Raw genomic sequence first — 26280 nt, forward strand, 5'->3', positions numbered from 1 at the left:
GATCGCATATGACGTACTATCCCGTCCATGGGAATTAAGTCCCAGGTCACCTGGACGGGATAGTACGTCATATGGGATTAAGGGGTTAAGCATCACTCCAGCATTTTTTTTTATTTGACTGCTGCTGGAATGGCGCGTCAAGGGTATGTGCACACATTGTGGATTTTGCTGTGGATCTGCAGCAGTTTTCCATGCGTTGTACAGTACCATGTAAACCTATGGAAAACAAAATCCGCTGTGCACATGCTGCGGAAAATTCCGCGTGGAAACGCTGCCGTTTATTTTCCTCAGCATGTCAATTCTTTGTGAGGACTCTGCAGCATTTTACACCTATTCTGTAATAGGAATCCGCAGGTGTAAAAACGCAGGCGAAATCCGCACAAAAGAAACAAAATCCGCAGAAAATCTGTGGGGAATCCGCAATGTGTGCACTTACCCTAAGAGGCGCAGTTACAGCTGCTGCTCTATACTCAGAGCGGTGACTGAAACCGTGCTGGCGCCGCCCCCGAGGCTGCAGTGAGGAATAAAGCTAATTTCCTCCTGGCAGTGTGACTCTCAGTGCAGGCGACACAGTGTCAGAACACTATTAACTATTATACTGTGTTTTGGGGGATCATTGAGGACATCATTCTATGTATAGGGGAACTCTAATGGACATCATAATGTATGTACGGGAGCTGTGGGCCCATCTTACTGTTTATAGGGGAGCTGTGGGGACATCATACTGTGTATGGGGGGCTGTGGGTTCAAAATATTGTGTATAGGGGAGCTGTGGGGGCATTATACTGTGCATAGGAAAGCTGTGGGCCCACCATACTGTGTATAGTCAAGCTGTACATGGAGGCTACTTAGGGGACATTATTAAATGTTAAGTGGGAACTTAAAGGGACTCTGTCACCTGAATTTGGAGGGAACAATTTTCAGCCATAGGGGCGGGGTTTTCGGGTGTTTGATTCACCCTTTCCTTACCCGCTGGCTGCATGCTGGCTGCAATATTGGATTGAAGTTCATTCTCTGTCCTCCATAGGACACGCCTGCGCAAGACAATCTTGCCTTCTAAAACTCTGGGCAAAACCGTCAATGAAAAAGACCTGGGTGTATGGGTGGATGACAAACTTAAATTCAGTGGCCAGTGTCAGGCAGCTGCTACAAAGGCAAATAAAATAATGGGATGCATTAAAAGAGGCATAGATGCTCATGAGGAGAATATAATTTTACCTCTATACAAGTCACTAGTTCGACCACACTTAGAATACTGTGCACAGTTCTGGTGTCCGGTGTATAAGAAAGACATAGCTGAACTGGAGCGGGTGCAGAGAAGAGCGACCAAGGTTATTAGAGGACTGGGGGGTCTGCAATACCAAGATAGGTTATTACACTTGGGGCTATTTAGTTTGGAAAAACGAAGACTAAGGGGTGATCTTATTTTAATGTATAAATATATGAGGGGACAGTACAAAGACCTTTCTGATGATCTTTTTAATCATAGACCTGAAACAGGGACAAGGGGGCATCCTCTACGTCTGGAGGAAAAAAGCTTTAGGCATAATAACAGACGCGGATTCTTTACTGTAAGAGCAGTGAGACTATGGAACTCTCTGCCGTGTGATGTTGTAATGAGTGATTCATTACTTAAATTTAAGAGGGGACTGGATACCTTTCTGGAAAAGTATAATGTTACAGGGTATATACACTAGATTCCTTGATAGGGCGTTGATCCAGGGAACTAGTCTGATTGCCGTATGTGGAGTCGGGAAGGAATTTTTTTCCCCAATGTGGAGCTTACTCTTTGCACATGGGTTTTTTTTGCCTTCCTCTGGATCAACATGTTAGGGCATGTTAGGTTAGGCTATGGGTTGAACTAGATGGACATATAGTCTTCCTTCAACCTTAATAACTATGTAACTATGTAACTATGTAACATACGGCAGCAGCGGCTCAGTATTGGGGTATCAGGTGCAGTAATAGGGACACATACGGCAGCAGCGGCTCAGTATTGGGGTATCAGGGACAGTAATAGGGACACATACGGCAGCAGCGGCTCAGTATTGGGATATCAGGTGCAGTAATAGGGACACATACGGCAGCAGCGGCTCAGTATTGGGGTATCAGGTGCAGTAATAGGGACACATATGGCAGCAGCGGCTCAGTATTGGGGTATCAGGGACAGTAATAGAGACACATATGGCAGCAGCGGCTCAGTATTGGGATATCAGGTGCAGTAATAGGGACACATACGGCAGCAGCGGCTCAGTATTGGGGTATCAGGTGCAGTAATAGGGACACATACGGCAGCAGCGGCTCAGTATTGGGATATCAGGTGCAGTAATAGGGTCACATACGGCAGCAGCGGCTCAGTATTGGGGTATCAGGGACAGTAATAGGGACACATACGGCAGCAGCGGCTCAGTATTGGGGTATCAGGGGCAGTAATAGGGACACATACGGCAGCAGCGGCTCAGTATTGGGGTATCAGGTGCAGTAATAGGGACACATACGGCAGCAGCGGCTCAGTATTGGGATATCAGGTGCAGTAATAGGGACACATACGGCAGCAGCAGCTCAGTATTGGGGTATCAGGGACAGTAATAGGGACACATACGGCAGCAGCGGCTCAGTATTGGGTATCAGCAGAATGAGGAGTTTGTGCAGGTTGGGGATAGATGGGGACGGGGCTGGAAATGTGAGAAGTCTGATGTGTCATCATAATTTCTGCAGACGAGTCCTGGTAGAGAAGTTGTCTTGTTGGGCTGGGCCAGATGGAACAGACGAGAAAAGTGAACGATTCTATCAGAAAGAATGTCATCTGTAAGTTATGTATAACTGTGCTGTGATCTCTTATATGGTCTGTAGAACTGGTATCTACCAATATATGGCCCTCATATAGTAGTATCAGTATTTAGTTTTGTATATAGATGTATTTTCAGTCACAGTGCGGTCATCTGCTGATGTTTCCCTATGCTCACAATTAGGGTGCACCATGTAGCTGTAATCAGGGGTACCTCGTTAGAGGCCCACTCAGATTTTTCGCCCCCCTAAGCTGAAACCCTAGCTACGCCTGTGCCGGAAGCGAATACTCTTAACTCCATTATTGGGGTGTAGAACACTGTAATAAAGGGCAGCATTTACGGTATATTATCCCAGGATAACATTATAAAAGAGGCAATATTCCTAAGATGACTTAATATATGAATGGCCATTACAGAGATCTGTCTAAAGATTGTTCTAGCCAGGGACCTGGCTCTAACAAAGGACATCTTCTAGGAGAGAGATTCTTTATGGTAAGAATAGTGGCATTTTGAATCTCTGCCATAAATGATTTTAAAACGGGATCTAGGCCATCTTCTATAAAAATATAATACCAAAGACCATAGTTATGGGCATTAGATTACTGTAGATCATTCAGGGATTTATTCTAGATGCCATTCTAGGATCTACGTGAGATATATATGGCCATTATATTAATAGGTGGCAAGTGACATCTTTTTTGTGGGGTTGGTTTTGATTTACATGGAGAACTATCTCAAGAGTGCAAATCAAATTAGCTGTTGAATTATGAGTTGAAGCCGACTCACCCAGAGTGTAGTATTTTATCTCAGGGGGCAGCGTGGCACTTGTCACGTCCTTGATGTTCTCATCATCATCAACATAGTTCTGTGCACGGGAGGCATGCCAAAAAGCCATGAACCTAGCAATGAAAGATGCTGCAAAGATGGCCAACATCCCGAAATCCAAGATATTCCACAGTTCGAACATGTATTCCCTGGGCCCTTGTGACCAAATTTCTTTACATTCGGACCAGATCATACCTGAGGAATGTCACAATAATATTCTAGTTAGAAAGACAGAATTAACAACCAATACTCAAAAAGAGGGCTCAGAAACTAAACATAGCAGAAGGTACAGATACAAACCTGGTCTATTTCTAGTGGATGCAAATCATTTGGGATTGGATTGCTTACGAACGGAGATGCAAACCTAAATATTATGACTATTACAGAGGATTCTTGGAAGCTCGTTTGGGAAACACAATTACACTCACGGAAAACTCGAGTAAATAAGTATATTTATACATGTCAACCTTCGAATGCGAAACCTTCTATTCCGTCAAAGAACGAATTCAGAAAATCACATGGATGGAGGCCAAGTCAGATGATATGAGTGATAGAAAAGTAATTAGAGGCTGACATTGATGGAGCCAAAGTCAGAACATCACTTTGAAGAAGACAAAATCTGTAGATCACAGTGATAAAGGCCATAAAGATCAGGAAGATGAAGATCCGTCAGAAGATCGTAATAATGAAGATGAAATCAGAAGACATCATTGGTGGAAAGCAAATCACAGTCAAATTCGAAACCCCATTTTTAATCTTTATCTGTTTTATATAATTGTGCTTTCTCAATAAACCTTATTTGATTTTACTTTTGGGAGTTATGCTTCCTGTTTTTTGTAGGTTTTTGTATTTATTAGAAGTGCCCTTCACTTCTTGGCCAATATATAGGAATGTGAATATTCCAAGATCAGTAGCGCATGATACCCAATTATACACAAATTATCAGATGTTTATACTGTATGTGTCCTTTGAGTCGTCATATGAACTGAAATCTGCTAAATTTGTATGATGAGTTCTTTAAAATTTGCGAGAAAAGTTCAAAGTGGATACTAGTGACGAGCGAACATGTTGGGATAAGGTGTTATTGCCATGCTCGTGTATTTACTTGTCATCGGCGTGCTCGAAAAATATGGTCGAGACCCTGTGGCTGCATGTCTTGCAGCTATTCGACATCCGCAACACATGCAGAGATTGCCTGTTTGTTAGACCAGAGGTCCCCAACTCCAGTCCTCAAGGCCCACCAACAGGTCATGTTTTCAGGATTTCCTTTGCATTGCACAGGTGATGCAATTATTACCTGGGCAAGACTAAGGAAATCCTGAAAACATGACATGTTGATGGGCCTTGAGGACTGGAGTTGGGGACCCCTGTGTTAGACAATCCCTGCATGTGTTGTGGCTGTGGAATAGCTGCTAGACATGCTGCCGCAGGGACTCTGTCATGCCGTTGCTGCCGCCGGCTCTTCCCACTGCAGCTCGCCGGGTGCGCGCGCGCGCCGCATTCAGCTCTGCGCGTGCGCACATCTGATTCCTCTGTTGGCGCTCTTTCCTGTCCTCTCTGTCATCCTGGAGGACTGTAACCCGGAAGTAGCTCCCATGCTGCTATGTAAACTGCTTCCTGCTGCTTCTCTGTGCCTGATGTTCATTTGTGTTTACAAGTGCTTCTGGCCACCTGTGGTCTCTGAGCGTTCCTAGCTCTCTGACTTTGGGTCTCCTCCGCCCTCTGCAGTGCCTGCCTGTTTCCTGTGTTCCTGCCTTGTTCCTTCAGTTCCTTTTCCTCTGCAGTACCTGCCCGGCTCCTATATCTTTTCCTTGCTCCCGTCAGCCTCGGTCTCTCCATATTGTCCTGCCAGTCTCCGTGCCTCTGTAGCGTTCCCATCTTCTCCCTTGTCTCAGTATTTCCTTTCTGTTCCCTCTTTCCCTTTGTGCCTGCTGTGTTCCCATCTGTTCTCAGTCGACCCTCCAGCTTCCGTGGCGATAGTCCCTCACGGGCCTGCCCCTAACTCTCCCTGTATAGGGGGCGGTCCACCTGGTCAGCTCATCCGAGAGGGGTTCGTCATCACGGTCCAGTGGGTCCACTCTCCGTTTGAATATACATGCTCTAATCGGACTGCACTCGGGTGACATCCGAGTGCAGCCAGATTCTTACAGCGTCACAGTAACATCAGGCCATGGACCCCGCTGGAGTCTCTGCCACTCAAAAGGAGTTACTCTTTTTGCGTGAAAACCAGACTAGGATCATGTCATTTTTAAAGAATATGGAGTCTCGCCTAGCGGCTTTACAGCCTTCTGATCCTGGTATTGCTCCGCAGTTGGTTGCCCTTCAGCAGGAGCTAGATCAACAACGGGACACTCGGTCCCATATTTTGAATTTTATGGCCTCCATTAATGATCGGCTTCGCTCCCTCCAGAATGTGGCCTCTGGTTCCACTCCTGTCTCTGCGCCACAACCCTCTCCCCGACTTGCTAGACCTCCTCGGTATGGTGGGGATTCTAAAGCGTGCCGTGGCTTTCTTAATCAATGCCAGTTGCATTTTGAATTGTCTCCGCTACTTTATCCTACCGACCGAGCTAAGGTTGCTTTTATAGTATCCCATTTGGAGGGTGAGGCTTTGGCATGGGTTAATCCCCTCTGGGAGCGTGATGATCCTTTAGTCTCCCAACTCAATCCGTTCCTGGATACCTTCCGTAAAGTTTTTGATGAACCTGGTCGTCTGGTCTCTACCACTGAGTCCCTCTTTAACCTTTACCAGGGTACTCTCTCAGTAGCCCAGTACGCCATCCGTTTCCGGATTCTGTCCTCAGACCTTGGGTGGAATAATGAGGCTTTGGTTGGAGCGTTTTGGCGTGGTTTGTCTTCACGGATTAAGGATGAGTTGGCGGGACAGGACACTCCCACCTCTTTGGATGATCTTATCTCCTTGGCCATATGCATTGATCTGCGCTTTCAGGAGCGCACTCATGAGCTTGCCAGAGAGAGGAGACCTCTTCGCCAGACCACTGTTGATCGAGGGACTTCCTTTTCTCAAGCAGCCCCGGTGGCTTCTTCATCTTCTCCTGAACCCATGCAGGTCGATCGCCTTAAGTCTTCTGAGCAACGCCGCAAAGAGAGACTCGCACAAGGTCTTTGTTTTTACTGCGGCAGTGCCTCTCATCTCTTACACGCGTGTCCTCAGAAGTCGGGAAACGCATCCGCCTAGGACAGGTAAGAGAGGCCTTCCTAGGTGGTTATGATTCCTCTCCGCCTCTGGTTTTGTCTGTTATTCTTCATTTAGGTTCCCATCACTTTTCTCTGGAGGCTTATGTTGATTCAGGAGCGGCTGGGAACTTTGTTCAGCTCGAGGTTGTTAACAGGCTTGGGATACCTGTTAGACCCTTGGAGACTCCTAGACAAATAGCTTCTGTCGATGGTCAGCCTTTGCGGGAGACCGTCAACTTGGTTACGGAGGAAGTCGAACTTCAGATTGGAGCACTTCATCGTGAGAAACTGGCCTTTTATGTTTTACCTTCTTTGTCTCATTCTTTCCTTTTGGGTCTTCCTTGGTTGAGAGATCACGAACCCACGCTGGACTGGCGTACTGGAGATGTTCTACGGTGGGGACAGTCTTGTCTGAACAGGTGCCTGCTTCCCGTCAAGCCTGCGTCCTCCTCTTGGTCTGCTTCGGAATCCATGGGAATTCCTCCTGCCTATTGCGCTTTCTCGGACGTCTTTAACAAGAAGGAAGCGGAGATTTTGCTGCCGCACCGTTCTTATGACTGCCCGATAGACCTTGTTCCTGGTTCTACTCCACCTAGGGGTCGTATTTACCCATTGTCTCCTACCGAGACGCAAGCCATGTCCGAATATATTCAAGAGAATCTGGCCAGAGGCTTCATTCGAAAGTCTTCCTCACCTGCAGGAGCTGGGTTCTTCTTCGTTAAAAAGAAGGACGGTTCTCTTCGCCCATGTATAGACTACCGGGGTCTCAACACCATCACGATCAAAAACAAGTACCCACTTCCTCTCATACCAGAACTCTTTGATCGTCTGCGTGGAGCACGAATCTTTACCAAATTGGATCTCAGAGGAGCTTATAATTTGATCCGTATCCGTTCTGGTGACGAGTGGAAGACTGCGTTTAATACCAGAGATGGTCATTATGAATGTTTGGTTATGCCCTTCGGTTTATGCAATGCACCCGCAGTCTTCCAGGAGTTCGTAAATGATGTTTTTCGGGATCTACTTTACACCTGTGTTGTAGTGTACTTGGACGATATCCTTGTGTTCTCTCCAGATCTGTCTACTCACAGAAGAGATGTACGGCAAGTACTTCAGCGTTTGAGAGAGAATCGGCTGTATGCAAAACTGGAAAAATGTGTCTTCGAACAGTCATCTCTACCCTTCTTGGGTTTCATCATTTCCGACGCTGGTTTGTGTATGGATCCGGGAAAAGTTTCTGCCGTGCTCAACTGGCCGCGTCCTCTTGGAGTGAAAGCAATTCAGCGATTTCTTGGATTTGCTAACTACTATCGGCAGTTTATACCTCACTTTTCCTCTCTTTCAGCTCCAATCTCCTCCATGATTCGGAAGGGTGCCAATCCTCATCTGTGGTCGTCTGAGGCCGAAGAGGCTTTCCGGTCCATCAAGCAAGCCTTTGCCTCAGCTCCTATTCTTCATCGTCCAGTGGCCAATAAACCCTTCATCCTTGAAGTAGATGCTTCTGCAATTGGAGCTGGAGCTGTGCTCTCGCAGAAATCCTCTTCTGGTCGTCTTGTGCCTGGTGGTTTTTTCTCAAAGATCTTCTCCTCCTCGGAAAAAAATTATTCCATCGGTGATAAAGAACTGTTGGCAATCAAGTTGGCATTAGAGGAGTGGCGGTACCTCTTAGAAGGGGCTTTACATCGTTTTATAATCTACAGCGATCACAAGAATCTGGTGTATATTCGTTCTGCGCAAAGACTTAATCCTCGGCAGGCCAGGTGGGCCTTGTTTTTCGCCAGGTTTGACTTCGAACTTCGTTTTTTGCCAGGAAATAAAAACTCCAAAGCCGACGCTCTGTCTAGGTCATTCCAGGTGGTGGATTTGGAGGACGAGCCTGCTCACATCATTGATCCTGCCAGAGTCATCACAGTTGCTCCAGTCTCTCTTACTTCGTTGCCTCCGGGTAAGACCTTTGTCGCTGAAGGGAACAGGAGACGTGTCTTACTTTGGGGTCACGCCTCCAAACTGGCTGGACATGTTGGTTTCAAAAAAACCTTTCGTTTGATCTCTCGTTTTTACTGGTGGCCAACGTTGTCTAAGGATGTCCAAAGTTTTGTCGCCTCTTGTCCTTCCTGTGCCAAGAATAAGATTCCCAGGCAACTACCTTCTGGGCTTCTACATCCTTTGCCAGTACCTTCCTCTCCGTGGCAACATTTATCTATGGATTTCATCACTGATCTGCCTCATTCTTCTGGTTCCACCGTCATCTTCGTGGTCATGGACCGTTTCTCCAAGATGGCTCATTTCATCGCTCTCCCAGGTTTACCTTCTGCTCCCGAATTGGCAAAGATTTTTGTTCACCATATTTTTCGTCTTCATGGTCTTCCTTTACATATTGTTTCTGACCGAGGTGTTCAATTCACCGCCCGCTTCTGGAGATCCCTCTGCAGATCTATGAACATTTCGCTTGATTTTTCTTCGGCCTACCATCCACAGTTCAATGGCCAGGTGGAACGTACTAATCAGACCTTGGTAACTTATCTCCGCCATTTCTCCAATTCTCATCAGAATGATTGGTCTGACTTACTGCCATGGGCTGAGTTTTCTTACAATAACCATCCCAGCGAAGCTACTAACAAATCTCCATTTTTTATCGTCTACGGTCAACATCCTGGTCTTCCTCTTCCGGTTCCTCCTGTCTCTACTGTACCAGCGGCTGATCTTCTGTCTAGAGAGTTCTCCAGGGTCTGGCAGGAGACCAAGTCCGCCCTTGAGTTGACTCAAGTTAGGATGAAGAGACATGCGGACAAAAGACGTCTTGATTCTCCTATATTCCATCCTGGGGACAAGGTTTGGGTTTCTTCTAAATTTATCCGTCTCAAAATCCCTTCACATAAGCTGGGTCCTCGCTATATCGGTCCATTCGAAGTTTTGTCTCGTATTAATGACGTTTCTTACAAACTTAAGTTGCCTGCCTCTCTGCGTATTTCTAATTCTTTTCATGTGTCTCTCCTTAAACCTGTAGTTTTTAATCAGTTTCATTCTTCTAACCTTTGTTCTCCTTCGCCTGTTTCCGAGGATGATGTCTTTGAGGTTAGGGACATCTTAGCCATGAAAAAACTTAGAGGGAGAACTTTGTTTTTGGTTGACTGGAAGGGTTTTGGTCCTGAGGAGAGGTCCTGGGAGCCTCGAGAGAACATTCGGGCTCCTCGTATTTTGTCCCGGTTTCTTTCTAGTCTTAAAAAGGAGGGGCGTAAAGGTGGGGGTACTGTCATGCCGTTGCTGCCGCCGGCTCTTCCCACTGCAGCTCGCCGGGTGCGCGCGCGCGCCGCATTCAGCTCTGCGCGTGCGCACATCTGATTCCTCTGTTGGCGCTCTTTCCTGTCCTCTCTGTCATCCTGGAGGACTGTAACCCGGAAGTAGCTCCCATGCTGCTATGTAAACTGCTTCCTGCTGCTTCTCTGTGCCTGATGTTCATTTGTGTTTACAAGTGCTTCTGGCCACCTGTGGTCTCTGAGCGTTCCTAGCTCTCTGACTTTGGGTCTCCTCCGCCCTCTGCAGTGCCTGCCTGTTTCCTGTGTTCCTGTCTTGTTCCTTCAGTTCCTTTTCCTCTGCAGTACCTGCCCGGCTCCTATATCTTTTCCTTGCTCCCGTCAGCCTCGGTCTCTCCATATTGTCCTGCCAGTCTCCGTGCCTCTGTAGCGTTCCCATCTTCTCCCTCGTCTCAGTATTTCCTTTCTGTTCCCTCTTTCCCTTTGTGCCTGCTGTGTTCCCATCTGTTCTCAGTCGACCCTCCAGCTTCCGTGGCGATAGTCCCTCACGGGCCTGCCCCTAACTCTCCCTGTATAGGGGGCGGTCCACCTGGTCAGCTCGTCCGAGAGGGGTTCGTCATCACGGTCCAGTGGGTCCACTCTCCGTTTGAATATACATGCTCTAATCGGACTGCACTCGGGTGACATCCGAGTGCAGCCAGATTCTTACAGCGTCACAGACTCGAGCATACAGCTCTGGCAAAAATTAAGAGACCACTGCAAAATGTTCAGTTTGTCTGATTTTTCTCTTTATAGGTATATTTTTGAGTAAAATGTAAATTGTTCTTTTATTCTATAAACTTCTGAGAAACATGACTCTGAATTTCCAAGCAATGCATTTTGTATTTTTTTCTGACAAAGAACAATGGTCAAAATAAAAAAAAACAGTGCTTTCAGACCTCAAATAATGCAAATAAAACAAGTTTGTAATCATTTAGAAACAACAATACTAATGTTTTAACTCAGGAAGAGTTCAGAAATCAATATTTTGTGGAATAACCATAATTTTTATTCACAGCTTTCATGCGTCTTGGCATGCTTTCCACCAGTCTTTCACACTGCTTCTGGCGAAAACATTTGAGCAGTTCTTCTTTGTTTGACGGCATGTGACGATCCATCATCCTCTTGATTACATTCCAGAGGTTTTCAATGGGGTTCAGGTCTCGAGATTGGGCTTCCCACGACAGGGTTTTGATGTGATGGTCTCTTAATTTTTGAAAGAGCTGTATTATTCGAGCACGCCGAAGACACTCGGTTAGCACCCGAGCATGGCGGATAACACCTTATCCGATCACGTTCGCTCATCGCTAGTGGAGGGCCCCCTCGTTAGGAATTACTGCTCCTTAGGAAACTGGTCTGAGCTCAAAGATCGAAAATCATTTCACAAAAGTGATAAATTGAACTGATATGACTCAACTTCCAGTTGCTATTATTTTTGCAAAAATAAACAACACTTTTGATTTGTTGTCAAGTTTATGTTTTGGGTGCAAATCTGTTTAAGAAAAAAAAGTCCTGATACAATCTGACACATTCTGCTATTAGATGAAAACCCCATTAAGGAAGGTTCAGCGGCACACAAGAGACTGGAGGACGAGCGGCTGCACTTTCATTTAGGTGGATACGATTTTCTATTTAAATGTCAGTTCTCTGGCAGACTTCTGACATGAAATAGGCCTCTATCCCTGAGCGTCTGCTTAGCGTTGCTTGTAGGATCCTTGTACTGACACATGATATAAACCTCCATCTCTCGTCAAATGTACCTGCCAGAGCTTTTAATTAGAGTTTTGTGGCAAACAGCATCAAAGGAGGAGGAGATCCTCAGCGTCTAGCCATTTATTAATGCAGCTTTGCTATCAATAACTTCCTTTTATCTGGTCATTACATCACTTAGCGAAGATACAATATTTCATGTAAGGCCAAGTGTTCTTCTTACTGCCCTTATTAGTGTCAGTACAAAGACAGAATTGAAAAGCATTCCCATCCATAGGACATGCTATAAATGTCTAATAGGGTCTGACCTCTAGGGGGGCCAATGTATTGGGATTTCATTTGATGAATCAACAAGGTTGCCATCGGACACCATTATCTTTATCTCAAAAAAGCAATGTTTAATAAGTATATAAAAAACAACAAACCCAAACAACACCAAAAACAAACCCCAACAAATCTAATAGAAACCAGCAAAAGGAAACAATGTGGTACACTGACAATAATAGTGAATATCTCAAAAACGAGATGGTTGTCTCTCAAGAAGCATACAGTAGGGCAAGACACTAGATCAAGCCTCACTTAGACCGTGAAGATAGGTATACTCAGGACCAGCAAAGTCGGCGTCCCTGCTCAGCAGATCCATGGCCCTGTTTTTGGCGTGCTCGAAAAATATGTTCAAGTGCCTGTGGCTGCAAGTCTCGCGGCTGTTCGACAGTCACAATACAAGTTAGGATTTACTTTTCGATAGATAATCCCTGCATGTGTTGCGGCTGTTGAGCAGCCTGGAGACATGCAGTCGCGAAGACACGAACATATTATTCGAGCATGCCGAAGACACTCAAGCATTGCGGATAACACCTTATTCCCGCACATTCGCTCATCACCAATTATTAGTTAAAAGAACGTGTCACCAGAACAAAAGTGGCCAGTTCTTGTATTTATTTTCATTCCCACTGTTCCTCTTATTATTCCTTATTTTTTTCTTTGACAGGCTAGACTCCAGTACTTGTAGTTTTGCTCCATGAGAAGTCACGGACAATGACAGATATGAACTCTCCTCACCAGTCGTGTTTATCCGATCTTACACAGCCATTGGTATTCATAGCAGAATCTGTAATAGGCAGCCGTGGGTCTGAGTGCATGACTCTATCTGTTTTCTCATTACGGGGAAGGAGACGTAGAAAATATTGCTGTTATTTAAAAATGTATTCAATCTATCAAACTCTGGTGTTACAAAGAAGCTAATCAGAAGCCCGGCTCATAAATATCAGGAGGAAATATACTGCTTGTTAGATGGGTTTTCCTCATTAATGTTCTGTCTTTGAATCTGATCTTCCATGTTATTAATGACTGACTGCATATAGATATATTGCATCAATGAATGCCGGGACAAAACATTCTCAGTAGAACTTGCGAAAAGAATCACACTGTCTCCACTGTCTTCTATTCTATCCATAGCCCATCCTGGTGCCATCTCTACTCCTTGCATTGCTCCATGGTCCAGTTCTAATGCTCATTTGCCCATTGTAGGGTTTTTCGATCTTGGCCAGAGCTAACTTCTCAGCAATTTGTGCTACTGGACTAGATAGGCTATCCTTAACATACATCAATGAGGCTTCATGACCCTGTCCCCAGTTGTCCTTTCCTGGGCCACTGCGTACTGGGAACACCCCACAGGATCTTCTGTTTTGGCCTAATCATTATTTGACCCTTGTTACAGTTGTTCATGTCTTTAAGGCCCTCATAAACTTTAGATTAATATCGGCCGTACCCAATGATATTTATGGGTATGGCCGACATTCCAATGATGATGTCGGGGGAAATAAGGATTCGGCATGTCTGATTTTGGGCTGCCAATCCTTTTGTTCTCGAATAGATAGAACAAGCCAAAGAACACAGTCGAGCGAACACTCCTTTATATGGCAAGTCAAGCAAAATAGCTGCCAGATAAATGATTGGCTGAACCATCGTTTTGCCGACATCACCTGTATGTAAAGTGTATGAGGAAGGCTTTACACTTGCCCATTTTTCAATTTTCCAACACATCATCTTGAAAAACTAACTTCTCACTTGCTGCTTAATATATCCCACCTTTTGAAAGATGCCATTGTTCGGAGATAATGAATATTATTCACTTCATCAGTCAGTGGTATTGTTATAGCTGATTGAGGGTGTACCGTCTTCTGCATACAGCATCCATGTAGAGTAATGGTTATGCTACACTCCTGTCTTGGGCTCCGCTGCATTCTCCTAGGTCTGCTGCCCTGTGTTGTGCTCCACGTCGGGTTTTGCTAGTTGCCAGGTATGGATCAATGACATCATCTCCCTAGAACTATTTAAGGCCCATAGACATAACTATGTCTTATGACTGAGTTTCTAGACCTTTGTGTTTGGTGTGCTCCACCTTCTGTCTATACTGTGTTTACTTGCTTCCATCCCTGCTGGGTTCCACTTCATCTGTCCTGCTGATCCTGGATTTCTGGTGATCATTTACAGTACTCGTTCCCCACGTGTTTTTCTGCTTGCTGCCTCGACGCCTGGGGTCCGTGTGCCCACCCGGACCTAAAACTTAGAGGATCCACCTCACCTGGTGAGCCGTGACAGGTTAATCTGATTCAAGCCTTCTTCCTACTGTCGGTTATTACGGGAGAGAAAAATAGTAAAATATGACCACAGGGTCAGTCTACACAGGGTTTTGGCCCATTACAACTTAATTTTGTCACTATTTTAAATGGTCAGGAACATAGAATGTGGCTTCCAATGTGTCCTGTTAGGTTCAGATGGTAAGGAGTCGTTTCACGTTTTATTTTTTGTGCTGATAACCAATAATAAAACGTGGGTGTAGCCTATCAGGTCATTAAACACTGTAAAACCCATATTTAGTAAAATAGGTCACTCAAATAACTCGGACATTGGGATTATAAATAACAAAGACCCGGTCTCTTGGACTATCCGTGCTCGACAAAATTTATGGGAAGAGATTCTAAGTATAATTGATGTATAAGACATCTAGAAATGGCAAAAAAAAAAATCTTTACCTATTACCCAGGAAATAATGAGCAATTCCATCCAGGAGAAGCAAGACGTTTTCATCCTAAAGATCTGCTTTGCATTATCTGTGATGCTTTCATTAGGAAGGATCTTTGTGCCTTCGAATCTGTCGGCCGCATTCAGCACCAGCAGACCAAGGAAAATAGTAAATGAGGCCGCGTGAGCCACAAACTTCATGAAAGGTCCACGCATTATCTTACCAAGCTGTAAAAGAAAAGATATCGCATAAGCCAGATAACTTAATACACAATTAGTGCTCATACATTATGCATTGGGAATCCAGTCCATGAGTAATATTATGAAGGCAACCCACTCGTACTGTAATCCAAAATATCAAGACCATAATGCGAAAGATTTATTGGCAAATAAAAGCAAGTGACTGCACATTTCTGGTTCATATGAAGACAGCTCAATTCCCTAGAATTATATGTTAAAGTGGTTGTCCGGCCACAGTATATTGATGACTTGTCCATATGGCTCAGACGACCTCATTATCGGTCCGAGGGCGATCCAACAAAACTTCAGATCACACTCGGACCAATGTTATTCTATGGAGCCATACACATGTCAGATTTTTTTACTCGGACAGAGTCTATCCAATGAAAAAAAAAAAGCAGCGTGCCCGATTTGTATCTGATATTCGGATCGCACTCGGTCATGCAAGTCAATGAGTGCGTGGGAAACATCGAACTGTACTCGGATGACATCTGAGTCCAGTCATATTTACACGGACTGACAAAATGGAGAAGATGAAAACTTATTTTTCTCCATGTTCTCCTCATCCAAGAGAATTGGATCACACTATGATCACACTCTGATCAAAGCCTGATCAGTGTTTGATTAGAGAGTAATTTGCATAATCGTCCAGATTCTTTCGGATTAGAGAATCTAGGACTGTCTGTCTGTGTCCGCAGGGTAGGTCATCAAACGCTGATCTGTGGGGGTCCAAAACCTGGCAGCCCCACCCATCAGCTATCATACTGCAGAACAGCTTATTTCTTTGTCACATGGAAAACATGCAAATGACAGATGATCAGTAGGGGTGCTGGGTGTCAAACCTTTATCAATCTCATAAAATGTAGAGCTATTTATTACCGGGGCATAGCGTAAAGAGTTATTTATTACTGGGGCATAGCGTATAGAATTATTTATTACAGTGGCATAGTGTATGGAGTTTTTTATTACCGGGGTATAGCGTATAGTTATGTATTACAGTGGCATATCGTATAGAATGTTTTATTACCGGGGCATAGCGTAAAGAGTTATTTATTACTGGGGCATAGCTTATTGAATTATTTATTACTGGGGCATAGCGTATAGAATTATTTATTACAGTGGCATAGTGTATGGAGTTATTTATTACCGGGGTATAGCGTATAGTTATGTATTACAGTGGCATATCGTATAGAATGTATTATTACCGGGGCATAGCGTAAAGAGTTATTTATTACTGGGGCATAGCTTATTGAATTATTTATTACTGGGGCATAGCGTATAGAATTATTTATTACAGTGGCATAGTGTATGGAGTTATTTATTACCGGAGTATAGCGTATAGTTATGTATTACAGTGGCATATCGTACAGAATGTTTTATTACCAGGGCATAGCGTATAGTTATTTAATACCGTGGCATATTGTATAGAATGTTTTATTACCAGGGCATAGCGTATAGTTATGTATTACAGTGGCATATCGTATAGAATGTTTTATTACCGGGGCATAGCGTAAAGAGTTATTTATTACTGGGGCATAGCTTATTGAACTATTTATTACTGGGGCATAGCGTATAGAGTTATTTATTACCGGGGCATAGCTTATTGAATTATTTATTACTGGGGCATAGCGTATAGAGTTATTTATTACCGGGGCATAGCGTATAGTGTTATTTATTACCGGGCCGTAGCGTATAGTTATTTATTATCAGGCATAGCGTATAGAGTTATTTATTACCGTGGCATATCGTATAGAATGTTTTGTTACTGGGGCATAGCCTATAGAATTTTTTACTACTGGGGCATGGTGTATAGACTTATTTATTACCGGGGCATAGCGTATAAAGTTATTTATTTCCTAGGCATAGCATATAGTTATTTATTACCGTGGCATATCGTATAGAATGTTTTATTACCGGGGCATAGCGTAAAGAGTTATTTATTACTGGGGCATAGCTTATTGAATTATTTATTACTGGGGCATAGCGTATAGAGTTATTTATTACCGGGGCATAGCATATAGTGTTATTTATTACCAGGCCATAGCGTATAGTTATTTATTATCAGGCATAGCGTATAGAATTATTTATTACCGGGGCATAGCGTACAGTTATTTAATACCGTGGCATATTGTATAGAATGTTTTATTACCGGGGCATAGCGTATAGTGTTATTTATTACCGGGGCATAGCGTATAGTTATTTATTATCAGGCATTGCGTATAGAGTTATTTATTACCGTGGCATATCGTATAGAATGTTTTGTTACTGGGGCATAGCCTATAGAATTTTTTACTACTGGGGCATGGTGTATAGACTTATTTATTACCGGGGCATAGCGTATAAAGTTATTTATTTCCTAGGCATAGCATATAGTTATTTATTACCGTGGCATATCGTATAGAATGTTTTATTACCGGGGCATAGCGTATAGAGTTATTTATTACCGTGGCATATCATATAGAATGTTTTGCTACCGGGGCATAGCGTATAATCTTATAATCTTTATTTTTTTATAGCACTAACATATTCCGCAGCGCTTTACATTTTGCACACATTATCATTGCTGTCCACGATGGGGCTCACAATCTAAATTCCCTATCAGTATGTCTTTGGAATGTATAGAATTTTTTACTACTTGGGCATGGTGTATAGACCTATTTATTACCGGGGCATAGCGTATAGAGTTATTTTATTATAGGGCATAGTTTATAGAATTATTATTTATTGCATAGTATTATTTCTTATAGGGCCTTATTGTATAGAGTTATTTATTACAGTTGCACGGTCTACGGAATTTTTCAGTGAGCAATGTGTACAGTGTTATTCATTTCTGAGAGAACATTGTGCGGCACTTTTTTTTTTCAGGGGCAAAGGATGCACCATTATTTATTTCAGGAGGACTGTGTAGAACTGTTTTAGCATAAAAGTTAATGATCTCCTGGAAAAGTTTAGAGATAAGGAAGCTGGGAGGCACACTCTGCAGAGACGAGAAGTAGCTGGGAGAAGTTATCATGGTGGTCCAAGCCGAATAAGGAAAACAAGAAAATCAAATACATACAGACATGTGAGACCTGTAGTTTCATGTGGCTCCAGCTGTGAGTGAACTGGACGTGAGAAAAAGTTTATTTGATTTAAAAAGTAGGAATACATTTTTATGGAAAGGATGGAACCTTGAGGAGCATCTATTGTATTACCTTGCTACACGGAGCGACCCAGTAAACCATTGCCAGAAAAGGCAACCCGACTGCTACAGCCAACACAACCAGAAACTTTACAGCTGTGGTCTGTTGCCGCAAACCTGATAGATTTTCATACCAGATGGAAAGAAGCTGCTGCTGACAATTAGGATGGGCCACAAACTGAAAAATGAAAAAAATATTTATGTAAATATAATATATATTAACACAACTAAAAAAAATATTAATTTATCCTCACTGCCTCCAATTTCCCTACTTTCCATATTTAATCGATGAAGCCAAGTACGGTACTCGGCAGTTCACCACGGCGTATTGGTAATGGTTTTGTCTCCATTGGAATGCTTGAAGCTAAGTTTTAGAAAGAAGTGAAGGAAATGAATGCAGGCGGGTTCTAAGTATCAAGTATATTACAGTTTATTTATCCTATTGTCATCATATTGAAGGCTTTTTTTCAAAATACAGTAAGGGTATATGCACATGTTAAGTATTTGGTGAAAAATTTCTGCACCATCTCTTGGTAGGAAAAACGCAGCAACAAAAACACACGTGTGTACCATGTTTTTAGTTGCATTTTTGGCACCGATTTTTCCCCACTCATTAGAATGAGCAAAAGGTCCCCTAAAAAATGGCCTAATGTTTAAGAGGACCCTTCATCAAACTTCTCAGGCTAAATTGGACACATGATGTAATAGAGGCTGCATGATTAAATAAAAAGTTATTTTTGTTTTCGATTTTTGCCTCTTTGTTTCAGAGATGTTAGCAAAGTATTTGGCACCTCATGAGTTAATTTTTCGTTATATCTCAGTGAGTGTAGTTACACAGTTTGCACTTGGGGTGTGTACTTCTCCTCCTGTTACATGCTGGCCAATCATTTGCGGGCAGCAATACTCAAAGGAAAGAAGAACACGCCCCTGCAATGACTTAGAGTATTAGAGTAGATTTGTCAATGTGTAAAATGCATTAATACAGCCCTGATCTTCTTGTCTAAAGGTACCTTCACACATAACGATATTGTTAACGATATCGTTGCTATTTGTGACGTAGCAACGATATCGTTAATGAAATCGTTATGTGTGACAGCGACCAACGATCAGGCCCCTGCTGGGAGATCGTTGGTCGCTGAATAAAGTCCAGAACTTTATTTCGTCGCTGGACTCCCGCTGACATCGCTGGATCGGCGTGTGTGACACCGATCCAGCGATGTCTTCACTGGTAACCAGGGTAAACATCGGGTAACTAAGCGCAGGGCCGCGCTTAGTAACCCGATGTTTACCCTGGTTACCATGCTAAAAGTAAAAAAAACAAACACTAGATACTTACCTACCGCTGTCTGTCCTCCAGCGCTGTGCTCTGCACTCCTCCTGTACTGTCTGTGAGCCGGAAAGCAGAGCGGTGACGTCACCGCTCTGCTTTCCGGCTCACAGCCAGTACAGGAGGAGAGCAGAGAAGCAGAGCGCAGCGCTGGAGGACAGACAGCGGTAGGTAAGTATCTAGTGTTTGTTTTTTTTTACTTTTAGCATGGTAACCAGGGTAAACATCGGGTTACTAAGCGCGGCCCTGCGCTTAGTTACCCGATGTTTACCCTGGTTACCGGCATCGTTGGTCGCTGGAGAGCGGTCTGTGTGACAGCTCTCCAGCGACCAAACAGCGACGCTGCAGCGATCTGGATCGTTGTCGGTATCGCTGCAGCGTCGCTAAGTGTGAAAGGGCCTTAACCTCCTGCATGATTAGAAACACCTATCAGATAAGGTCCCTGTGGGAGGAGCAGCTCAGCTGAGTTTAGCTGTGTCAAATTACAAACCCTTCTATCTCTCCTCCTCACCAAACACAATTACCTCAGCTGTACTGGCCATCCCTCAAACCGCAGCATGGAGATAATAATAATAATAATAATCTTTATTTTTATATAGCGCTAACATATTCCGCAGCGCTTTACATTTTGCACACATTATCATCGCTGTCCCCGATGGGGCTCACAATCTAAATTCCCTATCAGTATGTCTTTGGAATGTGGGAGGAAACCGGAGTGCCCGGAGGAAACCCACGCAAACACAGAGAGAACATGCAAACTCTTTGCAGATGTCGTCCTTGGTGGGGTTTGAACCCAGGACTCCAGCGCTGCAAGGCTGCTGTGCTAACCATTGCACCACCGTGTGTTAGTATCACACTTATGTCTATTGTGCTCAACTTGTATTTACTCTATCAGGTCTTACAGATCTACTTAATATTGTATTCAGTTTGTATTACAAAATCTGGTGATAGATCGTCTTTAAATTCTTCAAATCCAAGACAAATCCTTTCGTAGTTCACTACATTTGACTTTCAGCTCATCCATTGGCTCAAGCTAAAAAATAAGTGCACTATGTACCACCTAACATTTTAACTGGGGAGTTTATAGTCCAATGTGCCACATATGCCATTGATAACATGGGCTGAACTTGGGCCCTTTTTTAGTCCATATATCTGAGTCATTGGAAAAAGGTTTTCTTGGAGTAGAGAAGGTGGTTAAACTACCGACTTTGCAACTTGGGCCAATACTATGAGAAGACACAAGTCATCCAGATCGCGATCAGCCTAAAAGACAATAGTCAGTTGCCATTTCTAGATATCACGTTCCTTCTAAACATTGGACAATAATTGAGTTACGATCAGTGGTGTGAAGAAGCATTACTCCTACCTTTTTTACTTCGTACTTAATAGCAAGCTTTAATCGACAGAGGCTCGGCCGGCCGCTCACTTCTCCAGAGCTGTGGGTGGTGTCTACATCACCATTTAATATCGCTTCCACCTCCTCTGTGTTTCTGCACAAATCAAGAAGTCCAACAACAAAGTCCTTGCATTGCATAGACAATTTTTTGTAGTCATTCTAAAAAACATATAAAACATATCGGAGAATGACTATAAATAGTCAAGACATGCAGAATTCATGGGGGCAACTCATCAAAGGTTCCTGCCCATCCAGTGAGCCGGGTCTTCAAAATGGTTAAAAATGCTTAAAAATGTGTTTCTTTTTTTCTACAGAAGCTTAGAAACTAAAATATTTAGCATTGCTTGTTCTGTTTTGGGGTTTCTTTTTGCCCTTTTCCTATTCCATTCAGTTTAGTCCAAGGGCTCGACCTCTATATAATGAAGCAGCTGTAGGACTGCTGAGAAGTTTTTTTAAAAAAAAAACAAGACTAAATATTAAAAAATTGTATTTGACACTCAATGCCAGGAACCAAATGAAAAGGCCCATGTGTTCATGTAATTGATTTTAATAAATAACCAATCAAACAGAGATTAGGAGTTGCCGCTAACTACAGATGTGTCCACCCTTACCTTTCCAAGAATTTCACTATGGACTCCCATAATACAGATTCATTATATTAAGGCTTGTTATCAGGACCCTAGACAGACTGGAATTCACATGACGACCACTAGGTGGCTATATATATATATATATATATATATATATATATATTGTATATATATGTAACACCCCAGGAAGCTGACTGTTACAGTGGTATTGCCTTCCTCACAGGGAGGGCAATGCCATGCCTGGAAGCGAGAATGATCCCTTTAACAGGTAACACGCACACACAACACTGTTCTGACTCCAGGCCAGAAGGGGGAGCTCTAGACCCATTTTGAGGGTGGCTTCCTTATGTATATTCTGGCTGGAGGAGGAGTTAGGCAGTCAGTAGAGGAGAGAGAGTGAAGAGCGGAGCTGGAGCCGTGCAGACACGTGGTTCTGTCAGGAGTCAGTCAGATTGTAAGAGACTGTGTGGAAAGAAGAGGCAAAGGAGAGGAAAGATACTGGGAGTGGAGCTGCGAGAGAGCTCACTCCAGAATCAGCGCAAGAAACTGGAGGCCGGAATTCCGAAGTTGTGGGGGAAACTGTATGCCCCACAGCAGAAACCGGCGGGCAGGAGATTTCAAGTCTCCTGGCCACCATTACACCTGAAGGCACAGCAGCATATAGAACCCGGAGTCACCACGAGAAGGGACACCTGTAAAAAGGCTTGAGTTGCCTGCCATGCGGGTATTATCCTACATATAGGACAGAGAGAGAGAGAGAGAGGACCTTGTGTGAAGCCTCAGGCAGCAAGGGGCGCACTCTACAGTGCAGTAAGAAAGGCCTCCAACCTCACCTGGCTCAGGGGACTCCAAATCACTTCCAGGCTGGCTGGACCTTACCATCATCTGTTACCGATACCTTGGACTGTGGCTGCGTACTACCAGTAGAAGGTAAAGAGACTGCAACCTTGTGTCCTCTAATTCTTACTGACACCACACCATCTATCATCTTTGCCACTACACCAGGATCCCTGGGGACAAAGCTTCACCTGTGGGAAGCCATACCATCCCTGCTGCAATATCATCATCCCCAGTGGACCCCTTTAAGCAGAGTCAGTCATCCCTGATCGAACACCACAGGTGGCGTCACGAACATTCTTTATTTTCGTTATTCAAAACAAACCCTTTAAAGGCCTTTCATTTAACTTGGACACCCAGGGCCACGGATCGGGTCACTGCCACTGTGACTACCCCTTTAAAGTCCACCGGACCCGGTACCGAGTACCCCTAGGCCCTAGCAGGCCCTCCATATATATATATATATAAACACTGCTCAAAAAAATAAAGGGAACATTAAAATACCACATCCTAGATATCGCTGAATTAAATATTCCAGTTGCAAATTTTTATTCATTGCATAGTGGAATATGTTCAGAACAATAAAACATAACAATTATCAATGTAAATCAAAATGAATATCCCATGGAGGTCTGGATTTGGAATGATACTCAAAATCAAAGTGGAAAATCAAATTACAGGCTGATCCAGCTTCAGTGGAAATGCCTTATGACAAGGAAAAGATGCTCAGTATTGTGTGTTGCCTCCACGTGCCTGTATGACCTTGCTACTGTACAACGCCTGGTCATGCTCCTGATGAGGTGGCAGATGGTCTCCTGAGGGATCTCCTCCCAGACCTGGACTAAAGCATCCACCAACTACTGGACAGTCTGTGGTGCAACGTGACGTTGGTAGATGGAGCGAGATATGATGTCCCAGATGTGCTCAATCAGATTCAGGTCTGGGGAATGGGCAGGCCAGTCCATAGCTTCATTGCCTTCATCTTGCAGGAACTGCTGACACACTACAGCCACATGAGGTCTGGCATTGTCCTGCATTAGGAGGAACCCAGGACCAATAGCACCAGCATATGGTCTCACAAGGGGTCTGAGGACCTCATCTCGGTACCTAATGGCAGTTAGGCTACCTATGGCGAGCACATGGAGGGCTGTGCGGTCCTCCAAAGAAATGCCACCCCACGCCATTACTGACCCACTGGCAAACCGGTCATGCTGAAGGATGGTGCAGGCAGCAGATCACTCTCCACGGTGTCTCCAGACTCTGTCATATCTGTCACATGTGCTCAGTGTGAAGCTGCTTTCATCTGTGAAGAGCACAGGGCGCCAGTGGAGAATTTGCCAATCCTGATGTTCTGTGGCAAATGCCAAGCGTCCTGCACGGTGTTGGGCTGTGAGCACAACCCCTATCTGTGGACGTCGGGCACTCAGACCATCCTCATGGAGTCGGTTTCTAATCGTTTGTGCAGACACATGCACATTTGTTGCCTGTTTGTTTGTTCCTCCTTGCACAAAGGCAGAGGTAGCTGTCCTGCTGCTTGGTTGTTGCCCTCCTACAGCCTCCTCCACATCTCCTGGTGTACTGGCCAGTGTCCTGGTAGTACCTCCAGCCTGTGGACACTACACTGACAGACACAGCAAACCTTCTTGCCACAGCTCGCATTGATGTGCCATCCTGGATGAGCTGCACTACCTGAGCCACTTGTGTGGGTTGTAGAGTCCGTCTCATGCTACCACGAGTGTGAAAGCACAGGCAACATTCAAAAGTGACCAAAACGTCAGCCAGAAAGCATTGGTACTGAGATGTGGTGTGTGGTCCCCACCTGCAGAACCACTCCTTTATTGAGTGTGTCTTGATAATTGCCAACAATTTCCATCTGTTGTCTGTTCCATTTGCACAACAGCATGTGAAATTGATTGTCAATTAGTGTTGCTTCCTAAGTGGACAGTTTGATTTCACAGAAGTTTGATTTACTTAGAGTTATATTCTGTTGTTTAAGTATTCCCTGAGCAGTGTATATATATATATATTTATCTTTTATTTATATATATTTATACTTTATATATTTAGATTTAAAATTGTATATTTATATTTTAAATCTATATTTATATATATAAAATAGAAAATTGTGATCGTCTGTCAGGAGATGTTTATATATATATATATATACAGTGGGGCAAAAAAGTATTTAGTCAGTCAGCAATAGTGCAAGTTCCACCACTTAAAAAGATGAGAGGCGTCTGTAATTTACATCATAGGTAGACCTCAACTATGGGAGACAAACTGAGAAAAAAAAATCCAGAAAATCACATTGTCTGTTTTTTTATAATTTTTTTTGCATGTTATGGTGGAAAATAAGTATTTGGTCAGAAACAAACAATCAAGATTTCTGGCTCTCACAGACCTGTAACTTCTTCTTTAAGAGTCTCCTCTTTCCTCCACTCATTACCTGTAGTAATGGCACCTGTTTAAACTTGTTATCAGTATAAAAAGACACCTGTGCACACCCTCAAACAGTCTGACTCCAAACTCCACTATGGTGAAGACCAAAGAGCTGTCAAAGGACACCAGAAACAAAATTGTAACCCTGCACCAGGCTGGGAAGACTGAATCTGCAATAGCCAACCAGCTTGGAGTGAAGAAATCAACAGTGGGAGCAATAATTAGAAAATGGAAGACATACAAGACCACTGATAATCTCCCTCGATCTGGGGCTCCACGCAAAATCCCATCCCGTGGGGTCAGAATGATCACAAGAACGGTGAGCAAAAATCCCAGAACCACACGGGGGGACCTAGTGAATGAACTGCAGAGAGCTGGGACCAATGTAACAAGGCCTACCATAAGTAACACACTACGCCACCATGGACTCAGATCCTGCAGTGCCAGACGTGTCCCAATGCTTAAGCCAGTACATGTCCGGGCCCGTCTGAAGTTTGCTAGAGAGCATTTGGATGATCCAGAGGAGTTTTGGGAGAATGTCCTATGGTCTGATGAAACCAAACTGGAACTGTTTGGTAGAAACACAACTTGTCGTGTTTGGAGGAAAAAGAATACTGAGTTGCATCCATCAAACACCATACCTACTGTAAAGCATGGTGGTGGAAACATCATGCTTTGGGGCTGTTTCTCTGCAAAGGGGCCAGGACGACTGATCCGGGTACATGAAAGAATGAATGGGGCCATGTATCGTGAGATTTTGAGTGCAAACCTCCTTCCATCAGCAAGGGCATGGAAGATGAAACGTGGCTGGGTCTTTCAACATGACAATGATCCAAAGCACACCACCAGGGCAACGAAGGAGTGGCTTCGTAAGAAGCATTTCAAGGTCCTGGAGTGGCCTAGCCAGTCTCCAGATCTCAACCCTATAGAAAACCTTTGGAGGGAGTTGAAAGTCCGTGTTGCCAAGCGAAAAGCCAAAAACATCACTGCTCTAGAGGAGATCTGCATGGAGGAATGGGCCAACATACCAACAACAGTGTGTGGCAACCTTGTGAAGACTTACAGAAAACGTTTGACCTCTGTCATTGCCAACAAAGGATATATTACAAAGTATTGAGATGAAATTTTGTTTCTGACCAAATACTTATTTTCCACCATAATATGCAAATAAAATGTTAAAAAAACAGACAATGTGATTTTCTGGATTTTTTTTCTCAGTTTGTCTCCCATAGTTGAGGTCTACCTATGATGTAAATTACAGACGCCTCTCATCTTTTTAAGTGGTGGAACTTGCACTATTGCTGACTGACTAAATACTTTTTTGCCCCACTGTATATACAGTTAGGGCCAGAAATATTTGGACAGTGACACAAGTTTTGTTATTTTAGCTGTTTACAAAAACATGTTCAGAAATACAATTATATATAT

At 43.8% G+C, this 26280-nt stretch overlaps 1 protein-coding gene across 1 annotated transcript in view; it reads right to left on the reverse strand.

Annotated features, from left to right (window-relative positions):
* Nucleotides 1–26280, reverse strand: part of TRPC6 (transient receptor potential cation channel subfamily C member 6) — a 250146-nt gene that overhangs the window by 81050 nt on the left and 142816 nt on the right. The window contains exons 3-6 of the mRNA XM_069759187.1: nt 20957–21145; nt 18277–18441; nt 14854–15070; nt 3576–3809 (exon numbers count right to left, since the gene is read on the reverse strand). Coding sequence (XP_069615288.1) covers nt 3576–3809; nt 14854–15070; nt 18277–18441; nt 20957–21145 — 805 coding nt within the window. The remainder of the gene's footprint in view (nt 1–3575; nt 3810–14853; nt 15071–18276; nt 18442–20956; nt 21146–26280) is intronic.

Source organism: Ranitomeya imitator, chromosome 3, assembly GCF_032444005.1.
Source record: "Ranitomeya imitator isolate aRanImi1 chromosome 3, aRanImi1.pri, whole genome shotgun sequence".
NCBI lineage: Eukaryota > Metazoa > Chordata > Amphibia > Anura > Dendrobatidae > Ranitomeya > Ranitomeya imitator.